Source organism: Malurus melanocephalus, unplaced genomic scaffold, assembly GCF_030028575.1.
Source record: "Malurus melanocephalus ecotype Western Australia unplaced genomic scaffold, MMel_1.1 scaffold_4, whole genome shotgun sequence".
Lineage (NCBI taxonomy): Eukaryota > Metazoa > Chordata > Aves > Passeriformes > Maluridae > Malurus > Malurus melanocephalus.
Genome location: NW_026623236.1, coordinates 1052769 through 1075353, shown reverse-complemented (window position 1 = coordinate 1075353; position 22585 = coordinate 1052769). Strand labels below are relative to the sequence as shown.

Here is a 22585-nt window from a genome sequence, read left to right as displayed (position 1 = left end):
TTTGGTTTTGTTTTTTTCACTAATAAAACTTTGGCTGAAGTCTTTCATTCCAAATTATTCAAAATCAGACAACGTATCTTGAGCAAAAAATTCTCTAAGGACTAGCTTTAGGAAATTCACCACAAAGTTTCCTGCTTATGTCTTTGCTTGCTGATACAATACCACAGAGCTGGCCAAGGCTGGAAATAAATGTTCTGAACGCGAAATTTCAAAATGGAAAAATATAAAAAATGACCTGAGAACCCAGGGTTTTGTAGTCAAGTACTTACCAGCTAAAAACCCATACAAAATGTGCAATTCATTCCACAACTGTGGGTGGTGTCTTCAGATCGTTGAACTTTCCAAAGTTCTCCAGTGCTTTGTGATTTTAGATGTACTGAAAAATGGAAGAACATGTTGTCTAGCAGAGATTTCAACCTCCTGTTTAGACACAAAAACTGGACCCTGTCTTAGGAACTCATTCCAAACAATACGAAAGGGCATGTTTTTCTTCTTGCTTTTTGAGAATTTTTGCATTGGGTTCTTGAGAAGTTCTGATGCATACTTTGAAGGCTGTCACCCTCATGGACATTTCCTTATTAAAATAGGGAACCTCTTGCTATGCAAACATTAATTGCTGGGAAAAGAATGATCTTGCTTTCCCTTGACAAAATTAATCAATTTCTTTAATGCCATCACAATTTTAGAGGAACATAGGATCTTAAGTGACCATTGTCAATTAAAGAAAAAACCTACTTAAAGTCTTTTAATTCAGTACACGTATCTTTTTAATGAGCTTTTTCGAAAAATAAAAATTTCAGGTCAAAATTAAATAGTCTCTTTACGCTTTGAATATTTATATAAATGTTATAATACCTTTTAATTGCCTTGATAATTGTCCCTGTTGTGGTTTAACACCATCCAGCTGCCAAGCACWGCACAGCTGCTCAGCCACTMCCCCACCAGTAGGATCAGGGGGAGARCTKGAAGGGTAAAAGCTACAAAAWTTGTGGGWTGRGATAAAGACCATTTATTAGGGAAAACAAAAACCACGCACACAAGTAAAGCAGAAYAGGGAATTAAMTCCCTGTTCCCATGGGCAGCCATCTCCAGGAGAGCAGGGCCCCATCACGGGTAATGGAATCCTTGCTCAATTTTGGCTGAAAACCCCACTCTGMAGAGAGCTATCTGCTAGTCCTGGTGCAGCAGTGAAATTTAAGAAACRAAGTCAGCATTCACATCACCAGGAAGAAGAAGCAGCAGAAAAAAAATCCAACACATTATTTCAGTGTACTCATCAAGAGAATTACTTAAGAGAAGCTGCTGGTGCCCATTTCTTGCTCAAAGAGATGGTGATGCCTTCTCCATTAAATGGTTAGATAAAACAGTGAAAGTTTAAGTATTTATGAGTTGTTTTTCTTTCCTACTACTGAATAAAAAAGAATTTTAGAAGCTTTCTTGTCTAGTTTTTCCTTTTTCTACATGGAACAAACAGAATACTCTAATGAGTTATGGATTTACTGAACTCATTCAAGAACTTTAGCAGACTTAAAAAAGCTGTAAAGAACACAGGGGTAGTAGAAATCAGGGAAGGACTTCTACATGGGAGCTAATTGAGCAAGAGTTTGTAATCCTGAGAAAAGAGATCACTGTGGGGCCAATAACASTAACTTGTATAGTTGAGGGAGGAAGTTGGACTGGTTAAAGTTAACTACTCCTCATAAGAAACAATGMGGTGTAAAATGACACTAGTGAAGAACAAACAAGAGGATCAGTACTGTAGCATAGTTAGAGTAACTATGTGCCTCAGTGCCACAGGATGGTCCAATGCAGCCTACAAGGCAATTTTGTCAAAACCAGTTTAATRACTCTTTATCTCACAATTGTAATTAGTGAACAGAACACTTCAGTGGGAGTGCTCGGGGTGATAGTCATGCCTATCTTATCAGTAATTTAATTTTTCTTAGCAAGGCCACTTTTTGTTTCCTTGCAAAGAAAGATGTTTCTGGGAAAGCAAGTAGAAAAGATTACAGCATTGCACTGTTTGAGACCTGGCTAGAAATGAATCCCAGCTCCCCAAGCACATATTCATCTGGGTACCTTTATGAATTCTTCTCTCAGCACATGAGAAGGGGCTTGATTGCACAAGTGAGCCCCATGACACTTTTTTGAGAGAGGGAAATAAAATTTGCTCATACAAGCTGCTTCTRGTGGCTTATCCAGAAACGCAGCACAGCCTCGAGCTAATGCCTGAGGAACTGAGAGCCTGCTATCAATACATGTCTCCATCAGCTGATTGCCAACAGAGATTTCCAAATCCCCTTGTGTAACCCWGTGGAAAGCATATTCCTGATGCTGTGATGGATGTCTGCTTCCAAGTGGGAAGCAGCCCTTTTGTTAAATCTGGTCTCCAAGAGCGGCACTGCCTAGCAACTGTGGGAAACAGACAAGCCAAAGCATTAGAGAGCATTTCCCCTGAYGCAGCTTGGAGCTTGGATGGGTTTTGTTTCATTGTTGGTTTTTGTTTGTTTTTAAGAGAGATATCACAGTTCAATCCTGTGTAAAACAATGTTAGATGATTTATGTCTTATCATGACATAAACTAATGACGATCTCAAGGGAGGAGTGCCAGGACAACAGTTCTAAGAGCACCAATTCATTGATTGTGAAGAAATCCAGACTCAGTAGTTAATTAACTAGAAAAGACCTCTAGCTCTTTGTGTATTTTGCTGTAAATCATCATCAGAAAGAGTCATTAGCATGACATATGTGCCAATAATAAACCAGTGGTACTCCAAAGGTGCATCAGAATGGCAGCACTTCTATCCTACCTTCATCCCTTGCAGCATCACTTACACTCTTCTCCCTTCTTACTGCCAAGAGATAATCAAGATTATGACCTGAAGTTTAATAGTGACTAATTCATATTTTACCTCCAAGTTTCAGGGTTAAATAACATCACTTTGGCAAAGGTCCACCTAGTAAATAATATTGCTAGTGACACCAAGCCCCTTTACACAGCCTTGGATCTGAAATCACTGACATCATGAAGTGCTGTCTGAGTGATCTCTGGAGTGATCAGCTCCATTTCCAGTATGCACCTGCTTTCCTGCACTGAAAAGTCCAGGCCACGTTTTGTTTAGCATTAACTTGCTGGAAAAAAAATCTTTCCCTGAATACACAGGGAAGAAGAAGAAGACAGAGCTGCATAGGGTTTTATTTGACTGGTAATGTGTATTTAAACTGTTGAGTAAATGAAGCCTTTAATAAAAAAGATTTTTGCTTTTTTTGTGTATACATCTAGGGAGTACACATTTTGAGTTGCTTCTGGGTAAACTCTGGCCTGGGCTCAGCTGCCTCAGTCCCCTCTAAGTGCCAGTGACAGAAACTCTGGCTGAGCCCTCAAACACCTCAATCACCCTCAAACACCTGAACCTTTCTGTAGCTGCAGCTGGAGCCCAGCTGGGGCAGCCTGGCCATGTTGGGTGGCACTCGCTGACAGGAAGATGCAGGGCCCCCTGTCATATTTGTGTCTAGTATAATTTAGGGAGTCCCCACTTAATTTTCATTTGCATATAATACCAAACATCTGCTCAGTGCTTTACCAGCATTGAAGCCAGTGCATATGAGTTTGTACTCTCCTGCTGGGCTCAGTCTGACATGCATCATTTCAGAGGCATTGAGCAGAAACTGCAAGTATGAGTGCTTATGGGAAACAAACTGCKTTAATAGTTAGAAGCAGTCAATCCAGTAGGCAAATATAGTGGGTTTCAGCATGCTTTTAATTTCTAGATATGAAATAYGTAAGAGAATTAAAAAATGCCTAGCATTTTCTGCTCAGAGCAGCACAAACTCTAAATAAAGAGGCACTGAATGCTGCTGCTCACACACTGAAAGCACATCTGTGACTGTTTATGTGTGATACATAAACACTCAGGCTGATGTTAAACCTGAATCCACAGGGTTATTAATAACTGCACAATTGGGTCAGCAGTGTATTGAGTGTAAACTGATTTATCATCTTTCCTGGGGAAGTTTGCAGCCTACCCCAAGCTTTCTGCAGTTGTAACCAGACCACCACTGAGCAGGACTTTAGTGATGTACAGCTTATACAAATAATTACCATATTGAAGTTATTGAAATACCAAGGTGTTCAAGATTTTGGTTATGTTTAGATCAGTCAAGGAGCATGCTAAGGCTTATATCTGGATTCAGGGGTCTAAGATTCCTGATTTGGGGTCAAAAATTAGAAATTTTTAAAAACATGCTCTGACTGAGACTTGCTATCATATGGAATRAAACTCTTAAAAAAGTAGTTTCTGTTGTATGTAGTGAGAGGTTTTTGGTGCACTATCAGGTCTGAAAAGTTAGTAGGCTGCAGAGCCAGCCTTGCCATCTGCCTCCTTCTGCACCAGCCTCTTGAAAGGGGGCCAGTGCTGTTTGACTGAGGTATCACAGTATAGAATGATAAAATCATTAAGATTGGAAAAGACCTCCAAGRTCATCAACTCCACCCCTTGACTGAGCACCACCTTGTCAACTAAACCACAGCACAAAGTGYCACATCCAGTCATTGCTTGAGCACTTCCAGAGATGGGGACTSCACTGCTTCCAAAGGCAGCATCCAATGCTGCCAGTGTTCCAATGCTTAGCCAGCCTTTCTGTGAAGAATTTCTTCCAGATATGCAACCTGAACCTCTCCTGATGTGAGGGAGGCCACTTTCTCATCCTGTCACTGTTTGCCTGGGAGATGAGGCTGACCCCCACATGACTGAAATCTCCTTCCAGGCAGATGTAGGTAGTGATAAGGTCTCCCATGAGCCTCCTTTTCTGCAGGCTAAACCACCCCAGCTCCCTCAGRTGTCCCTTATAGGACTCACTCTCCAGACCCTTCACCAGCCTTGTTGCCCTTCTCTGGACATGATCCCCTCCATGTCCTTCCTACATTGAGGGGCCCTGACCAGGACACAGGATTTGAGGTGTGACCTCATCAGTGCCAAGTACAGAGGGACAATCACTGCCCTGGTCCTGCTGGCCACACTGTTGCTGACACAGGCCAGGATGCCATTGGCCTTCTTGGCCACCGGGGCACACCTGGCTCGTGTTCAGCCCCTGTCACTCAGCACTCCCAGATCCTTTTCCACCCGGCAGCTTTCCAGGCACTCTGTCCCCAGCCTGTARCTCTGCCTGGGGTTGTTGTGACCCAAGAGCAGGACCCGGCCCTGGGTTGTTGAACCTCACACAGTTGCCCTCTGTCCATGGATCCAGCCTGTCCAGATCCCTCAGTGGAGCCTTCCTGCCCTGCAGCAGATCAACATCCTGCCCAATTTTGTGTTGTCTGCTGTGGGTGACAGTACTACATCATCTAACCTCTAGGCACCCAAGCCAGTTACCGGACTTGGTACCAGGCTGACTAATTATTTCTTGCTTGTTTAAAGACTTAGACCAATCTTAGATTTAAGATTGAAGCATTAGAATAGAGAAGTCTACAGTCAGCATGAGATGCTCACTCAGAGCAGGCAAAGTCAGGCTCTTTTTCGTGACTTAAATACCTTATGGCCTGAAGAAAAATTGTCAAACCGAAACAGTTTYCTGAAGGTTGATCCTAATGTTGATCCTAAGTACTCTTCTCTTAACAGATGGATGCTGATCTTCCTCCACCAGTGCTCTGGGTTAAGTTCTCACTGACAAGGCTCTATTCTTGTCTCTTTTCTTCCTAAGCAGATTGGTGGTCATATTTTCTTCCTCTCTAAGATCTCTCCACCTAGTAGGCTGCAGCACATTCAATTTTGTACAGCAGGAACCAAAATAGTTTTGTAAACTTTTTTCCTAGAAAGAGGACATCTGAATATTTGAGATCTCTTTCTCTCTGTGTCCCCCACAGCTATGTTGTAGATGAGGAGAGATTACTGAAGATCTGGTTTTGATTCTAAGCATGGAAAAGGAGATTTAATCTTCTTATTCCTAATTGTATTTTCAATAACAATCATGCTCTGCTCTTGATTTATAGTGAAACAGACTCAGGTTTTTTTGGGTTTGATTAGTTTTTTTTGGTTTTGTTTTTTTTTCTTAAATCTAAAATACTTCAGAACTTCTTTATCTTGATCTTCTTTTTTCTTATGTAGCAACAAGACCATGCACAGGATGTAATGAATCTAAGCCAGCATTTTCATTGGGTGTTGTGCCATGAAACTTAACTTATTTTCCATTRTTTGTCATTCTACAACTAGACAGAAATTCTTATAAAACAGAATGATTGTAATGGTATTCTGTCAAGTCAGATTCATACAGCACATTATCAGAAAAGAATATTTAAGAAAATGCAGAATGGCTAGAAGCCTACTGATATTATTTAGAAGCTCTTTGCAGAAGCTACATACAACATGCTATTAAAACTGTAAATATATATTCAATGTGTGTGTTTTTAAAGAAAGTTTCATAAAGATTAAAATTTAAGAGAAACAATATRGAATAAAATGCACTAGGAAACTGATATGTAGACAAAGGTTTATTTACACCATACAACATTTTAAATATTTTATACACAGCTGCAGCAGAGAAAGCTATTCTGAGCTTTCCAGAGAAAACTGCAATAATAAAGATGTGAAATATATTATTCATATAAAAGTGAGATTATTACTTTATTGCATTTAAAGCAATGAAGAATGTAGCTCAACAGACATTCATTTAATGACAAAAACTTTGCTTTTATATTATAAAGTAAAAAGTGTAGTAATGGCCAAACAGACTGTTATAAACTTTAAAAACTGCATAAATATATACATTGTGCTTCATGGTGAAGTTTTTTGAAAACTAAACCAAATGAAGCTGTTACAACATGAATCGTTGCTTGAGGTTTATCTATAAAGATTACCTTACAAATCCATTCCACGGGTACTTACAACACACGATGGTAAGAATTGTACACCTGGTTCTCCACTAGCTGCACTAGTGGGAATAAACTGTACGAAAAAACCACTGACATTTGGCACAGGAAGAGCCTGACAAAAAGGAGTTGCAATGTTCAGACAGGAGTGTCAGGACTGTCAGGATTCCCAAAGTCTCTTTATTGTCAGTGCAATGAATTATTTTTATTTTGTTTCTGTTTTGTTCAGTTCCTTTTTGTTAAACTTCTGTTTGAAAGTCACCTTCTTGCACGTCTAAAGGCAAGTTCAGACACTTCTCCCATTCTGCTGGTCTGAGTTCTAAAGCATCTTTTGCCTCTGTGTCTAAAACGTTTATCGTTGTATAGTGTTGGTAGTCACCTGTGGTTTTGAAACTCTCCCATGGAGCCTTGCTGGGTCCTGAGTTCTCCTGAAGACCAAAGAAAGAAGAATTAAAATCAAAGACGAAATAATGCAGTTTCCATTTATAAGGCTGATTGCTGACGTGCTGTCATGAGACACAGAAGCTGCAGAGGGGAAATGGCTTTGCAGGGAGCCAGGCTGGCGGCTGCTCGGCACCGCTGCGACTCTTTCTCTGTGAACAATCAACGCTYTGGCAGGCTCCTCACCTGAGCTGCCAGCTAAGCCCTTTCTTTCACAAGAACCAGAGTACGTGAGGAATGGGCTGAGAGATCCAGTACCAATAGCCATCCTTCTAACAGCCAGAGAAAAGGGGGACAACAGGGSAGGAAAGAGGGAGAAGAGAAAGGAAGGTAACTGAGAAGAGTCTGCTGCCTGCAACATGGAGTGGTCTGAAACAGAGACTGCCGGCTGCATTTTAAACTGTGACAGAACCACGGACACCTTGAAAATGCTGTGAGAGCCACCTTGCCTTACAGGTTGATGAGCTCACGTTTTTTAAGATTAACAGACTGAAAGGTGGTTGTTTTCCACTGAACAATTCTCTTTTTGTTTTTAGTGCTAAGTTGTACAGGGTAAAAGCCTTTACAGACCAATTTAATTAGYGATTTCTGCTGTAATGTGATAGGTGGGATTTAGTTGCTAAAATCCAATATTTTTGCACCATCTAAGATGCCTTTGGACTTTCTGCTTGATCTCCAACTATCTTTCATGAGAGGTGCAGATCTCCTTCGAGTCCTGTATCATCACTGTACTGTGCTGTAAACCAAGACCTCTGAGACTGTCTAAAATAGCCTGAGATGCCTATATTTAGGTACCTGGATCACTCTCTGACTGTCTCACAAAGACACCATTCCTCTAGGCAGCTTTTACTAGCAGACTTTTCAAAAGCACAGCACCGACGCRAAACAGTAAACACAACTCATCCACTGAGATTCCCTTTGAGATTTTGAATTAATTCAAGCTTTATGTGAACAGCAAATCTCAAATAGGGAGACAAATGAAAGCTGCATATCAGCTGATCTCAAAAAGGGGAGTGAGTGAGAACTTGATACAAAATAACACATATCACAGATAAAGGTTCATCAAAGAATCAGGGCTAAATTTCTGCTGGATTAAGATGATGTAAATGATGTAAATCCATTTGGCCTCACATCTGCTTAATACCTCTTCTTCATGTCTGAGAGCAGCTCTTCTGAAAAAGTTATAGAATACAATGATTCTAGCTCAGTTCCATTTAATATACAATTTTCACATTATAAAATTATACACAAATTATTRCTAATCAAAATATTACTGATAAAAATGTGTAAGGCTAAATTAGCTGTTTTAATCAGGCAGAATCAACTATTTCCTTGCCCTCGTTATCAGATGCAGTCAGGGTGTTATGCATGTGTGCACGAATGTGAGTGTATAAATTTGAATTATGATGACAGCAGCCTCAACTYGGGATGATTTAATTTTTGCTTTTCCCATGGTAAATATTTATAAACCTGTTATGGAAAAGACATGGCATTACACAGATCTCAGGTGCTTTCTGGACCATCTCACGTATAGGTAAATCTATCTGGACTCGTTTGTAGTATYTAATTTATTATCTCCTTGCCTAGCTACAGGAAAAGCCCTATTGGTCAAATTCTATCAGTGAGCTGCTTTCTCTGTATGAAGCCACCTAGACACAGTAGGCACATCCAGATTTGAAATGTGTTCCCTACAGGTCAATTGCTTGTCATCTGTAATGATGTTAGTGAGTTAGTTATGGTCTAATTGTGAACGTAATGAGCCTTGCCATAGGTTAGATTACTGAAAATAGCTTTTGTTCTCCTTTTTGAGGTACCCAAAGGTGAGGTCTTCTCGGGGAATGCACTGCAGTCAAAGGGCTCTTGTTTCATTGCTGTTGTTTAGAATCCACCATATTTTACATATAATAGAAGGACACTTACCATACTGCCTGATTTTGGTACATCCCGAAATCTGTCCAGAGTCTGAAATTTCTGATTTAACTCTTGAAACAATTCCATATGTCTCTTTCTTGTATGCATGACCTTCTGCAAAATGGAATATACTTGCTTATATTTCTAATTGAATCTGGGGTATTTTTTTAAGAGAAGCATTACTTTTCCCAACATAATAAAGTAAATTTAATTTGGCAGGGCCATCTTTTCCCTATAGACTTGACCAATGGAAGCAAATTGCACTTGCCCTTCTGTCTGCTGAGTTTAATGTTCCTCCTGTGTATAAGAGACTGTTTTAACYCCATGTTTACTGAGTTGCTGAAATTAGGGAACACTGTTTTTTATGCAATCTTGGAAGTATCCTGAAAGTAATGGCAATTTTTCAGAAGAATATTTCTCTTGCACTAAGAATATTTGCTGGATTTTCAGTTTTCGGCATGAATGCTTATATTTCAGTTCCTATAGCAAAGCAAAAGCAGTTTGTAATGGTCCCTGTCGGAATAATTTTTATGAGAATGCTGAGCTCAGAAATCTTGGCTCAAAATGGAAAATCCCCAAATGTTATGTCTTTTTAATTAGACATCTTCTTGTCATTCAGATCATCATAAAATGCAGTTGAAATTAAGAAAGCTAGGCACAGATTTTCAATTTTACTTGCTCTCTTATTTCATGGACAAAGAAATTGGAAACCACCCTTCCTCTCGCCCATGCTGAGGGCGCTCTTCTACAGAAACAAATTATATGGCACTGTGGTGCAAAAGGGGGAGACCCCAAAGAGACCCCACAATTCTCAGGGCTCACATAATTCTCACAGGCCCCAGCCATGTATCTGCCTGGGCAGCTGCTCGGAGACTGAAGATTGTTTTCAAGCCCAGATTGTAAACKATGCCCATCAGAGTTATTTTCCAAGGAATTCATGCTCAGAAGAAGGAATGCTTATGGATTCAGAGCTGCCTCTGGAGCAAAGCTGAAGGCTGCTCACTGTTTGAYCAGTCCTGTGGTTCTGTGGTCTGGGTGCTCTGGGGATGGGACGGTCCAAGGATGCTTCACCTCAGTCCAACAGTGGATGGGCTYGGCTTTGCTTTTCTTAAGCTTTTGTGACTGCTTGAACCAGAGCCAGCGGAGCAGCCAGGAATGCTGAAGAGGTGCAGGACACAGGTCTTTGTGCAAGTCCTATAATTGCCAAGCCTGATTTTCCCCAGAGTTGTGAGTGAAACCCTGCAAACTGCCCCGTGTGGTGCCTGAGTGTGACTCTTTTCATTCAGTAAYGCTCCTGCCAAGCCTGGTTTACCATTTTAAAACCGGGTGGCAATAGCTGACTCTCAATATTCCTTTATCAGTGCCAATTTTAACTTGATCTTTTATTTGCATTATGCCTTTAGAGATTTCTGCTCTTTTAGCCAGGTATTTCTAATGCTATGTTGTTATAACTGTATTAGCCTTAATATAGCCAGACTGCAGCTTGAAAAGTTGTTTCACTTCTGAGAAAAGGAATTGGCAACGTGTTTCACAAAAGAGACAGGAGACATGAGCAATTAAAGACCTATTAACTTGAGTTGTGGGGTGAATAAGGGAAAACCTTTTCAGTATTTGGTAATAAACTCCTTGCAAAATGTAATTTAACTAGAGATAGCTGATCTAAATTTAYGAGGGGAGTTTCCCTTAAGTGACTTCCTAGGGATTCTTTTAAGATATTGCTGCTATGGTAGACAGGAGTATACAGCAATTTTCATACACATAAAATTTTAAAAAGAAAGGTTCTACCTCAAAAATTATTATTGGCTGAAATGAGGAGACATGGTCATGAGAATAAAACAGTTTTGGTGGGTTCAAATACTAGTCCTAAAGAGCAGGAAATACATAAGGCTATGAAACAAGCATCTCCATTTGGAAACTTTTTAGTAGAAGGCTAGGAATATAGAGAATGCTACTTTCTGGTATCTTTCCTTAATTGTGTACCCAAGATGTCATTAAATAGCAAATATGAATAATGCAAATGTCTTACTCAGTTCATTACATTATTCCTGAGGAGAAGYAGGTGGGAGGAGAAATAAAACACTTGCACTGGGAAGTCTGCCAGAAAAAAGTCTTTAAATTTTATTCTTAATAGCAGCATGACTGGTMTGAACATATACCTATGGATCTTTTGGTTACTTTGTGTTTTCCTGGCTTCCATTCCATAATTCCTACCCACTGACACCCACCCCCTCCCTAYTGCTTATAAAGAACAATCTGAACTGAAGGTGCAGTAACTTAAATTTCTAACTTTAACTCTCAATTTCTATACTTCTTTTAAATTCCTTGTTAGAAAGCACCATCTTATCTCCTTTTAAGAAAATATGCTCTGTTGGATACCTCTTTCTTTTTTTATGAGAAAACAACCTACAAAGTATTTGTAGGCGGTTAATCTGTTTTCTCTATTAAATGGGCAATGTGGACAACACCRCTTTATTAATCTTAGAAATACACAAGCTTTAACAATACAAAGCTGGAGATCTTGACCACTAATACTAGGATGACTGTGGGAGCATCAGGATCTGAAAAGGATGGAAAATGAATTTGTGCTGCCTTTTGTTCTTTGATGTAGCTGTGAAGTTGCCCATTGATGCTGCATCCCCACCAGAAGCACCTGAGTCATCCACCAGGCTCCAGGCACACATCTGCTCGTGGTGTCTCCTGCAGGTTCCACAACTCTTGTGCCCCACACCCTCAAGGGGATCAAGCTGAATCAACATCCCTTCCACATTTCTACCCCCATTCAAGTTAGATGGAGTGTGTGTTTGAAGAGACTACACCTCACTCTGATGAGCACCTACTCACAGCAAAGGATCCAGAGTGTGGATGGCTGTAACCAAGATGGGGAGGACTYCAAACATAACATTGTACCCAGCTCACTTTTTTATTTACAGTAGGATTTTAGCTGAACTCTTACTCAAGACAAATGTACTCATGAATAACTCGGAACACCAGCCTGAAGTACCGTATTCAACTTTGGGGTTCCCAACATAAGATCAACATGGACCTGTTGCATTGAGGGCAGAGGAGGGTGACAAAGATGATCAGAGGACTGGAGGACCTCTCCTACGMACTCAGACTGAAWGAGCTGGRGKTGTTCAGYCTGGGGATGAGAAGTATCCAGAGAAATCTTATAGCAGCCTTGCAGRACCTAAARRGGGCCTACAAGAAAGCTGGAGAAGGAATTTTTACAAGAACAAGACAAGTGGTGGTAGCTTTAAGCTGAAACAGGGTAGGTTTAGGTTAGATATAGAAATAAGTTTTTTATGATGAGAATGATGAAACACTGGAACAGGTTGCCCAGAGAAGTTGTGGGTGCCCCAYTCCTGGAAGTGTTAAAGGCCAGGTTAGATGAGGCTCAGCCTGGTCTAGTCTAAGGTGTTCCTGCCAATAGTTGGAGCTTGGAACTTTAAGGTGATCTTTAAGGCCCCTTTCAACCTGGAAATTCAGTGATTCTATGAATTGATCAGTCTTACAAACAACAATATCGTCATCATCGTCATCATCATCATAATCACTACAAGGTCACTTAATTTGCTACACTGACACAGGTAAAAATGTTCTCTCCAATACTGTACCAAGCTGCTAAGTTAAAAGGGCAGATGGGGGAATGCCTTCCCAGCCCTCTAATGGAAACATGCTGTGTTTTCAAGATGCTATAGGTATGATCAGTTGTCAAACTTGGGAAAAGCAGAGAATTTTTCCCTCCAGGCACACTTTTTTTACCTTTGCCTTCAAGAGATGTCTTCAGGTTAGTAAGAAAATTATTTTAAACTTTTGTGAGTTATAATGTTATTATAATAAATAGCTATGGCAGATGAAATTCTGAAAGAATGCGGCTCCAGCAAACAGTGATCAATTTAGCAGTATTGCTGGTGAAAGTCTCCTGATGTGAGGAAAAGAAAAGGCAGTCTGGTATTCTCACTTKTCCTGCATATCCTTGTTCTCCCTCAGAGCCAGAGATGACATGAATCCTGGGGATGAGGGTAATAAGGCACTTTTCTGATTTTTTTTGGCATAAATGTTATTAACAGAGTAGATCCAATTAATGGCTTGTAGAAATGAGAGAGTGGGGTGGCTGGAGGAATCCAAAGGCTGGAGTGTCTCATAGAATTTAAAGGTAATTGTGATCTTGAATCCTAAAATGCATGTCACSAGTAATGTTTAACTCTCTTGAATRTTTTTGTAATCGCCAGCATACACCTATTATAAAGTCCTCCTGGGAATTTCTACAGCATCTGTATTTCTGTTCAACATAATTAGAATGAATTTTATTTGATCTGACAGCTAACTGTTAGTGCTGAGACTTAATGAAAAAGCTACCTGTCCAACCCTAGAGAAAAAATGACAGGAGTCGGAGGGCACTTAGTTGGGGTTAGCACAGCCTGTGGCAGCAAATATCTAAAATGTCCAGACCAATAATTTACTTATGTTTTGGCCAGCAAATTGCATGAATGAGTCCAGACCTATCTTTGGTAATAGCAAGAAAAGAGCTGTAAAGCTGTTTCATGTTGACTGTTCATTTAGCAAACTTCAAAGTTCAGCTAGATTAGTCAGTATTTTGCAAAATCTAATTGTGGACAGCATATTATGTAGCAGAATTACTTCCTGCTGATAGACTAAGCCCTGTTTATTACACCATTTTTTTTCTTTTCTACATGAAGGAATAATTTAAGAATGTAAACTATTTAAAAAGGGAAAACAAGATACAGATGCTCAGTTTTGAGACCCTCCCCTCCCTAACCAGCTGGAGAACTATGGTAAGTGCTTGACACTTTGGATGCCATCGTTTTTTGTCTCCCTTTAACACAAATTTTCTATAACATAGGACTTTCATTATTTATAATCCATTGCAAAGGCCCTTAAAACWGCATCTGTATTTATGCATGTATTGGAGAGAGCAGGCACAGAGAGTATTTTGTAGTGTTGTGTAGTCTTAGTCTGGCTGTGTTCACATTACATGTGAACAATACATGCAGCTGGCTTTGAGTTTCTTMCGTGGCTCTTGGAGAAAAATTGCTTTTCTTATGTTTATTTTTATGCATATTTATTGTTTTTCCTTCAAACAATTTCTATTAAGGCAGATGTTCCATTTGAAGCCACTAGAAGAGCCGTCTTCTTTTTATTTTTTTTTAAGTATGAAACCATGACTCTGTAGTAATAAGTTGAACATGTCCCRAGACTATTTTCTGGCAACATCTAACATGGAATGTTCTCCATGAATATTAAATTCTGTTAAATTTTCTTAGTCTCCCAAGTAAGAAGTCTAAAAAAAATTTCTGTTGTAAATGGTACCCAGATTGAACTGAGTCCCTAATGACACTCAAGAACTTCTTGAAGAAACAAAGGTGGTCCAGTCTAAAATAGATAAGTTCTTTCTAAAAATTAATCCATATAAAAGCTGGCATTTTGGCACCCAGGAATATTCCCTCAAATGTCTAATTTAGTAAGATAGACATTGCCTGAGTATGTCTTGTATGTGTATAGAAACACATGTAGAAGGGTGAGGGTGTAGAGACTGCAGAGAGGGTGTTMAAAGGAAAAGGACACAGGTAGCCAAACTTGTCCCAGCCTTGTCCACACTGCATACTTAACATTTGTTATCTYCAGAACCACATCCATGTCATTCTGTGATTTGGTATCCTCAGAAATGGGGAAGGGCATTGTCTCAGAGAGTGCCAGCTGGCACTGGTCACAGACAAGGCAGAAGAAGTGTTAAACACATAAGTAGTGTTTTCAATCACTTTGGCTGATCTCACCTCCCGACTGTGTCCTATTTTGCAGCCAARCTGCTTTGCGGTACCCAAAGAGCAGCATTTTGACCACATTATCTTAACATTTTTTGGCTTTTTAATTTCATCTTGCCTTAGCTAGACAGCCATGCTATGTGTAAGGATACAGGAAAGCTCGCATACTTAATCAGAAGTATCATAAAGCTAGGAGGTGAGATGGCATTGGTCTGCATTGATACTTCTAAAACAAAGTGGTAACTTGCACAGTATTGCTGCTGCTCTCAGTTCCTCAGTGGTCACTCCCACTGGCCCCATCCACTCCTTTTTACAAGCAAACATACTTTCCTGCATTTTAAGAGTAATTCTAAAAATATTAGGCCACAGAACAGCAATGTTGCAAAGAAGTTAAGAAAAAGATGTAAACATCTTAGATAAACAACACAAAGCTGGGAGGAGTGGCTGACACCCCAGGGGGCTGTGCAGCCCTTTAGGAAGACCTTGACAGGCTGGAGAGGTGGGCAGAGAAGAACTGTCTGGAACCCAACAGAGGCAAATGTGGGGTCCTGCACATGGGGAAGAATAATCCCTTGCATCAGGACAGGCTGGGTGCTGACCTGCTGGAAAGCAAATCTGGTGAGAAGGTGAGAAGGTCCTGGTGGACAACAAGCTGTGCATGAACCAGCAGAGTGTCCTGGTGTCCAGGAAGGGCAATGATGTCCCAGGGTGCGTTAGGAAGAGCATTGCTAGCAGGTTGAGAGAGGTGATCCTGACCCTCTACTTAACCCTGGTGTGGCCACATTTGGGATTTTGGGCTTCTAAGTACAAGTGAGACATGGAGTTCCTGAAGCAGGTCAAGCAGAGGGTAACAAAGATGATTAAGGGACTGGAACATCTCTCTTGTGAGGAAAGATTGARGGTGTTGGGCCTGTTCAGCTTTGCAAACAGGAAACTGAGATAACTGTCTGTAAGTAAAAGATGGTGTTGAGGAAGTTTTCAGACCTCAGTGGTGCCAAGCAACAGGATAAGAGGCAATGGGCAGAAGCTGATGCACAGTTTGTTCCATCTGAATATGAAGAAGAATTTCTTTGTTGTGCAGGTGCCTTGCACTGGAGCAGATTGCCTGAAGAGGTTGTGGAGTCTCCCTCACTGGAGATATTCAAAAGTGTCTGGACACAATCCTGTGCCATTGCTCTGGGATGACCCTGCTTGAGCAAGGAGTTGGACCAGATGACCCACTGTGGTCCCTTCCAAACTGTGAACTACAGCATTTGTGATTCTGTGAAATGATGTGAATCAAGAGAAAATATATAATGGGAATCCTGTTTCTAGAGAGCAGGATGYGTACTGCTTTGTTGATGTTTGTTTAGTGTTGGATTATATTCTTGAGTGACAGGAAGAATGTTWTAGGATCTGTTGCCACAGAGAGTGCTCGCCTTGTGAACAGCCTGATATTTCTACTTTTCAATTAAAAAAACCAGTAAAGTTTAGAATTCTTTATATCACTACATTTATAAAATTTCTGACCATATTTCTTGAATTTAATTTTAGAGTTGCTTGCTCATTAGAATTTTGTTATTTCATGTGGTTTTTTTCTTCCTTTCTATGCATTTATCCTAAAGCATATTTAGGGTAATTGCCAACAGGGGTATTTTTGATGTTATGGTTGATATGTGCTGATCATTGGCTTTTAAATTTTAGCCCAAGATCTGGACGTTCCATATAAATATTCAGCTTCTTTGGAGACACTCATAATGAATTATATCAAACTACTTCTATGCATGAACAGATAACCTATATGAAAACCCCAAATTATGAACAGCCCCTAGATAACTAACTGCTGTACTCCTTCTGGTAGAAATCAGAGAAACAAACCTCAAACAATTCTCTAGGAGACCTAATCATATTGACTGAGATGATAGAACAAAATTACCATTAATGAACACAACTAAACCTTCTCACTCAGTATGATCTAAGTTGGAAATTGTGGCTACCCAACCTAAAGAACCTTAYATGAACTTAATTTTTTATATAGCATGGGATCCATAAATTTGACACCTGCAGCACTTCATCATTCAAAATTTGACACATTCATAATCACTACTTGGATGTGAAACTCGTATTTCAGTAAAGTAGTATTAAAGAAAAAGAAATTCTGGAAATCTCTTGAACAAAGCAAACTTCTGCAATGATGTAGCCTGCCCTATAAAAATGTCACATTTTTTTCTGTAAGTAGATAGCCAGCCAAAAAAATAAAAATAAAAACAAAAAAAACCAAACCCAGATGAAAATGAAGAGGCAAAGAATTTAAAAACTGAAATCATGATGGTTAATATTGCAACATGACAGTTTGGTCTCAGAATATTTTGCAAACAAGTTGCACCAAAGTAGTTTTAATGAATTGTTCATCATGTTCTGTACAGTASCAATTGTGCACCCTATCACACCTACTGTGCCAGAAGGCTAAAATCTGCTAGAATGAACACTTCACATTTAYTTTTAGGAAAATACTTCTAATAATCAGGAATAATTCAGTAAAACTTACTTCAAAGTCAAGGTCCGAATAACGTGATTTTCTTCTCTATTAAGCAGTAAAGAAAAAGAAAAAAGAGGTTTTATTAACAAGGGGACTATTCAAATCATATTAATGAGTCTAAATAACATTCTTGTTTTCCTATCAGGTATATATTAGGTATTCTGTAAATAGGATATAAATTTTATCCTGATAATTTAAGATTAATGTGTGACTTTGCATAGTTTATTAGCCAAGTATCATCATATTTGCTCTGAAATAAACCAGACTGCATTTCACTGGGATGCATAATATGCATGTTATTTGCATGCAATTGAAGCTGTTGGTGTATAAAATATATCTATTTCTATACTTTCTGGGRTATTTGAAATTTATCATCATATTTATACATTTTTACACAGCTATCTATACATATCTATGATTTYGATTTTTATAGGTTTACAGAAATTGATTCTTTCCTACATCAAGCTTACATTGGTACAACTCCATTGATTTTAATGGAATAAATGACAGCAAAATCAAGCCGAAGCCACMGCTTCGCTTGTTTGTTTGCAATGACAGTCTGAATGGAGAAAGCAATGACTTTGTTTTAAACTTATGACAAATCTGATTCAAAGCATCTGATATAAAGCAAGAATGATTTACTGTGAAGTAATCACTTGTATAAAATGCAACAGAATGTGATTGCTKAGACATGTCACAAATAATTTAGCACAGAATTTTTTAGAGTCCAAAAGAAACCAATTATAAAGTCAAATTATATAAAGAAGAAGCAGAAATATTATAAAGAAGGGATAAAAATATGTTTTTTCTTTTAAARTTTGAAATTAAATGGCTTGCAATAGATTAAAGAGATGTGGAAAGAAGAAGCTAGGTTACAGGAGCTAAAAAGTATGCAAAAACTTGAGAGAGGAAACAAAAGATATATTCATCTTCAGGAAGGAGGGTTAAAGAAGGAATAMGTACTCCCAAAAAACCCAAAAAGGCCTGCTGCTGAAGTTTAATACTAATTTTTATGATAGGATATGATGTCTTTAAATCATGTTGAAGGAACCTTTTCACACTGCACTTAATTTTTTCAGTGRAGAAGAGTCAAGCTCACTAAGTCAAGGGGAATTATTTGGCTTAACAAACCTGCGGGTTTTAGTAAGCTGCTTTGTTTTCCTGAAATAAAAGGAATGATTTTACAAGTCTTCCAGCTGTAGAAAGCGGAAGATGTTTGGTCTCTGAGCCCTTGATTATTCCATTTTGTGACATGTTGGCTGGTTTTGYAGTAAAATTTTAATGCTCCAATCCACAATAATACAAGGAATATTACTGTAACACTGTTGACACTCTGATGCCTAAAGGGCTATGAGGCTCTATAAAAGAACAGTCTAAGTTAAAACAACCAACAAAACAAGCTTTGGAGAAGCTATCTTTAATCATCAAGGCTTGATTTAAAGAGAATCTACGCATTTGTGATGAGGAATGATCTACTTTTAAGCAACAATTAGACCACATCTACTACTGACAAGGCTCAGCGGTTACAAAAGAAGAAACATGTACAACAGATACTGAAGTTTATAGGAGCAGCTTTGAAAAATTCTTGAAAAAGCTATTTTTAACCTAGAGTTCAGTAATAAACATTATTCCATTGAATCCTAAGTGAAAATACAGCAAATTTAGGAAGAAATGTGCAGTTTTCTAGGTACTATGATCTGTAAAATCAAACATTTGTATTTTGCTTTAATTATGCTTGATTGCAGTGAAAATAATCCGGGCACAGTGGGATTATTAGGTTTTGCACCCAGACAACTCTTATCACTGTTACRACAGTGAAAATACATATCTAACAGACTTCTAAATATTCAGTTGTGCTACTGTCAGAGAGAGGCAAGTAATGCAATTCTGCTGTAGTTCACACCAGTTATAACCAAACAGGTCATGTACCACAGGTTTATCTCAGTGCGGATTTTTCTAGGGCTTAACACAAATATATCACAAAAATATTTATTTTAAACTTATATAGTAAAGAACATCTGCTCTGTGCCYGTGCTTCACTTTTTTTCACGGCTGCATACAATGAAACACAGCACAAGTGGTGCCCGAGCACATTCTCCTAAGACGTAAAATGTGTGTAACTACTTCGGGAGCAGCAAAGGTCTGCAAGTTTTGAAAACCAGASGATGCTGGTTATGAATGTGATCCTGAACCACTGAAAGTTATTTGCAATATTGTCACTGACACCACTAGGTACATGATCAGGTCCTCCTGACAGCTACATCATTGTCCTGAAATAACTGCAGTGTCAATGTTTGAGAGAGGGAACATATTCAGAAGCCTAAAGTCATCAGGAAACTTAAAAGGATGAAAAAGTTTCCCTTCAGTCTCAATTGGAAAGTTGACTTTTTATTCAATTGTTCTAGTTTCTGTGTGATATATAACAGCCATGAAAATAATTACATTAATTGKGACTGCAGATAGTCTTTTTTTCTTACACTATTTGTTACTTCTCTTTTGGCTGAGGAAAATGGAGTCTTCCACACATCCCTAAAGCTTTCAGAAATCAACCAGCTAGCTCATTCTACTCATTAAACTATCAAAAGGCAACTGATTGGAGTAAGGGGGGAAATTTCCTTGTGTCAGATGAGGTTCTCAACATATTTCTTTTCAAAAATGCTGCTCCCTTCATGTGCCTTCAAAACTGAGAATTATTTTAGCAACCTAAAAATTACACTGGAAGTTGCTGGGTCTTTTCCAAAGRTCAGTTTGAAATTCACTTGACTATTAATATTAACAGAATGCAAATAAAAAATACCTGCACAGGATATTATCTATGGTTTGCCTCATTTAGTATTTTGTATCTGACCATGCTATGATGTTCAGGAATGATATCGAGAAGGGAAAGTATAAAATGATGTTTCTGCTACAATATCTTCCCTAARTCTTTAGTAGTTTAAGAATTTCCTTGGGAGGAGCTTATTCTGAAATCTAAAATGTGCTGCAGTAGTGAATTCCACGATTTAAATATGTGAGACATGACAAAGGAAATTATGTTGTTTATCCCTTTGACATTTCATTKGATGTTCCTGTTTTTTATCTTATAGGAGATATGAATAATTGCTTCCTATCCACTCCTCACACATCTGCTCTCCAAGCTGAAGAGCTCCAAATGCTGGGGAACTGCAAGGGTAAGTAATAAAGGGACTGTATGAAAAACTGAAGATCCATGCAATTAGTCAGTGGCAGAGAGTTAGCTGGTGTAATTCTGAAAAAAATGAGGGGTAAGGGTAGGCAGTGAACAGCAATCCATGTACAGTTACAAATGCTACTAAACAAGAGATCAATTTAAGCAGACAAGGGTGTGATAGACCTCTTTGTACAACTCCAATGACAGCTCTGCATTGGTGCTCTACACTGGCAGAARCCAAATTGTGCCTGTAAACTGGGGAAATTTCAGAGGAGAGTAGCAGCAAAATGTACTTCTAGGAGGAAAGGATAAAACCGAATTGTTTAACATTGTCTCTGGAAGAAGTAAACACAGAAGCTTATACAGAAACCTTAGAAGGATATAAACACTGATAAACAAAACTGGTATGGGAAAAACCTGGAAAAAATCAGAATTGGTATTGGGAAAAATGTAAGTTTATGTAACCATGCAATAATCTGCTAAGGGAAAGAGTGGAACCCCTTCACTTTAAAGTGAAGTTTGACTATGTGTTAGAGAAATATACTGTAGGAAGTGTTCTTGCATCAATAGAAAAGACCTGACAAGAATTTTTCCATCTCTGATTTCTATGACTCTTTAATCTTAATTGATAAAACCCATTTTATGTTGGAAAAAGCCCCACCCTTAATGCCAGAGTCAAAATGAAACTCTGTGAAAATAAATTTGCTGTAGTAATTTATTTTAAATCAATTTTACTTTGTGCTAATCATGTATATCTTCTCTGTGTAATTCCAGAACAACTTTAAACTCTGCTGAGGGACAAAAATAGAATTTCGAAGAATAATTTCCATACACCAGCACACACTAATTCGCTGGCACCAGGAAAGAGCTGCTCCTACTAAAAGACTAATAAAATCCCTCTCYATGTCTGTAAAATGACAAATGCCTGTTTTTTCTCCTTATTCTATTCAGCATTACAGCACTATCTGATTAATTACATCAGATACTCCTAAAGATATATTGCATTGTGCAAAGCATAATTGAAACCAGAGATACCATATTATAGTGAGGGCTATAACCATGCTTCCATTAATATAAAGTCTTATTATCAGCAGTTTATAATTCACTCTGAGATGAGATTTGACATACAAGATCTTAGCCTGAGGAGGATTTTTTCCCAGAACAAAAGWAAAGGAAAATCTTTTTTGACCCTCATAGATATGAGTGGAATGTGGATAGACATTTTTGATTTAAAATACCTTTTGTGTGTTTATAACTGAAAACCACTCTAGTTTCTGAATAGMAGATTATGTTGGCTATTAGGTCATAACACGAGATAGACATAAAGCAAGTGAATTTTCATGAAAAGGTGAATTTAGTGTGGGAATTAAAAGTCTTTAAAACACGCTAACAAATTTAGTACATCAACACACAGCACAAACATAACCTCAGAGATCTCACTTTAAAATTATTCTGACAAATTATTGTGGSTTGCGGCTCCTCTTTTTTTATAGGGCAGCCTGCATATGTATTTGTTTAATCAACTAAGACCACTTGCTTTGTGTTTCTGAATGCTTYGGGGGAAAATGTAGCTCTTGTTAAATAGACAATTACAATTTATAGTCTGCAATATATGCTGCACTTTATAAMACTGAGTAAAATTTTAATTCTTCACATCTTCAGCTGCTTCAACAAACTCTGTCTGATTCTACCCCCACTTCTGTATGGCAAGCTGAAAAGAAGCTGCATCAATTTCTGAAGTCTGAGACCTACTCACTCAGGTCAAAGAATGAGAGGGYTGTTATAGGGCCAGGCTTCATTTCTCTGAGAGTCACAAAATTGGCAAAGGCCATCTCCACAGCTTATTGAAGAATGAAATAAGGAATGGAAGGGATAGAAATCTGAGATACAGAATGCCC

General features: G+C 38.7%; 1 protein-coding gene across 4 annotated transcripts in view; it reads right to left on the bottom strand.

Moving 5' to 3' along the window:
* Positions 1-6469: 6469 nt before the first annotated feature.
* LOC130575117 (adhesion G protein-coupled receptor B3) overlaps positions 6470-22585 on the bottom strand; it is a 224077-nt gene continuing 207961 nt past the window's right edge. For 2 of the 4 annotated variants that reach the window (XM_057368800.1, XM_057368808.1), the window contains 3 exons: positions 17528-17563; positions 9227-9331; positions 6470-7293 (listed from right to left, as the gene is read on the bottom strand). In XM_057368800.1, coding sequence (XP_057224783.1) covers positions 7105-7293; positions 9227-9331; positions 17528-17563 — 330 coding nt within the window. In that variant the 3' untranslated portion in view covers positions 6470-7104. The remainder of the gene's footprint in view (positions 7294-9226; positions 9332-17527; positions 17564-22585) is intronic. The other 2 variants (XM_057368816.1, XM_057368824.1) reach the window with 2 other exon arrangements.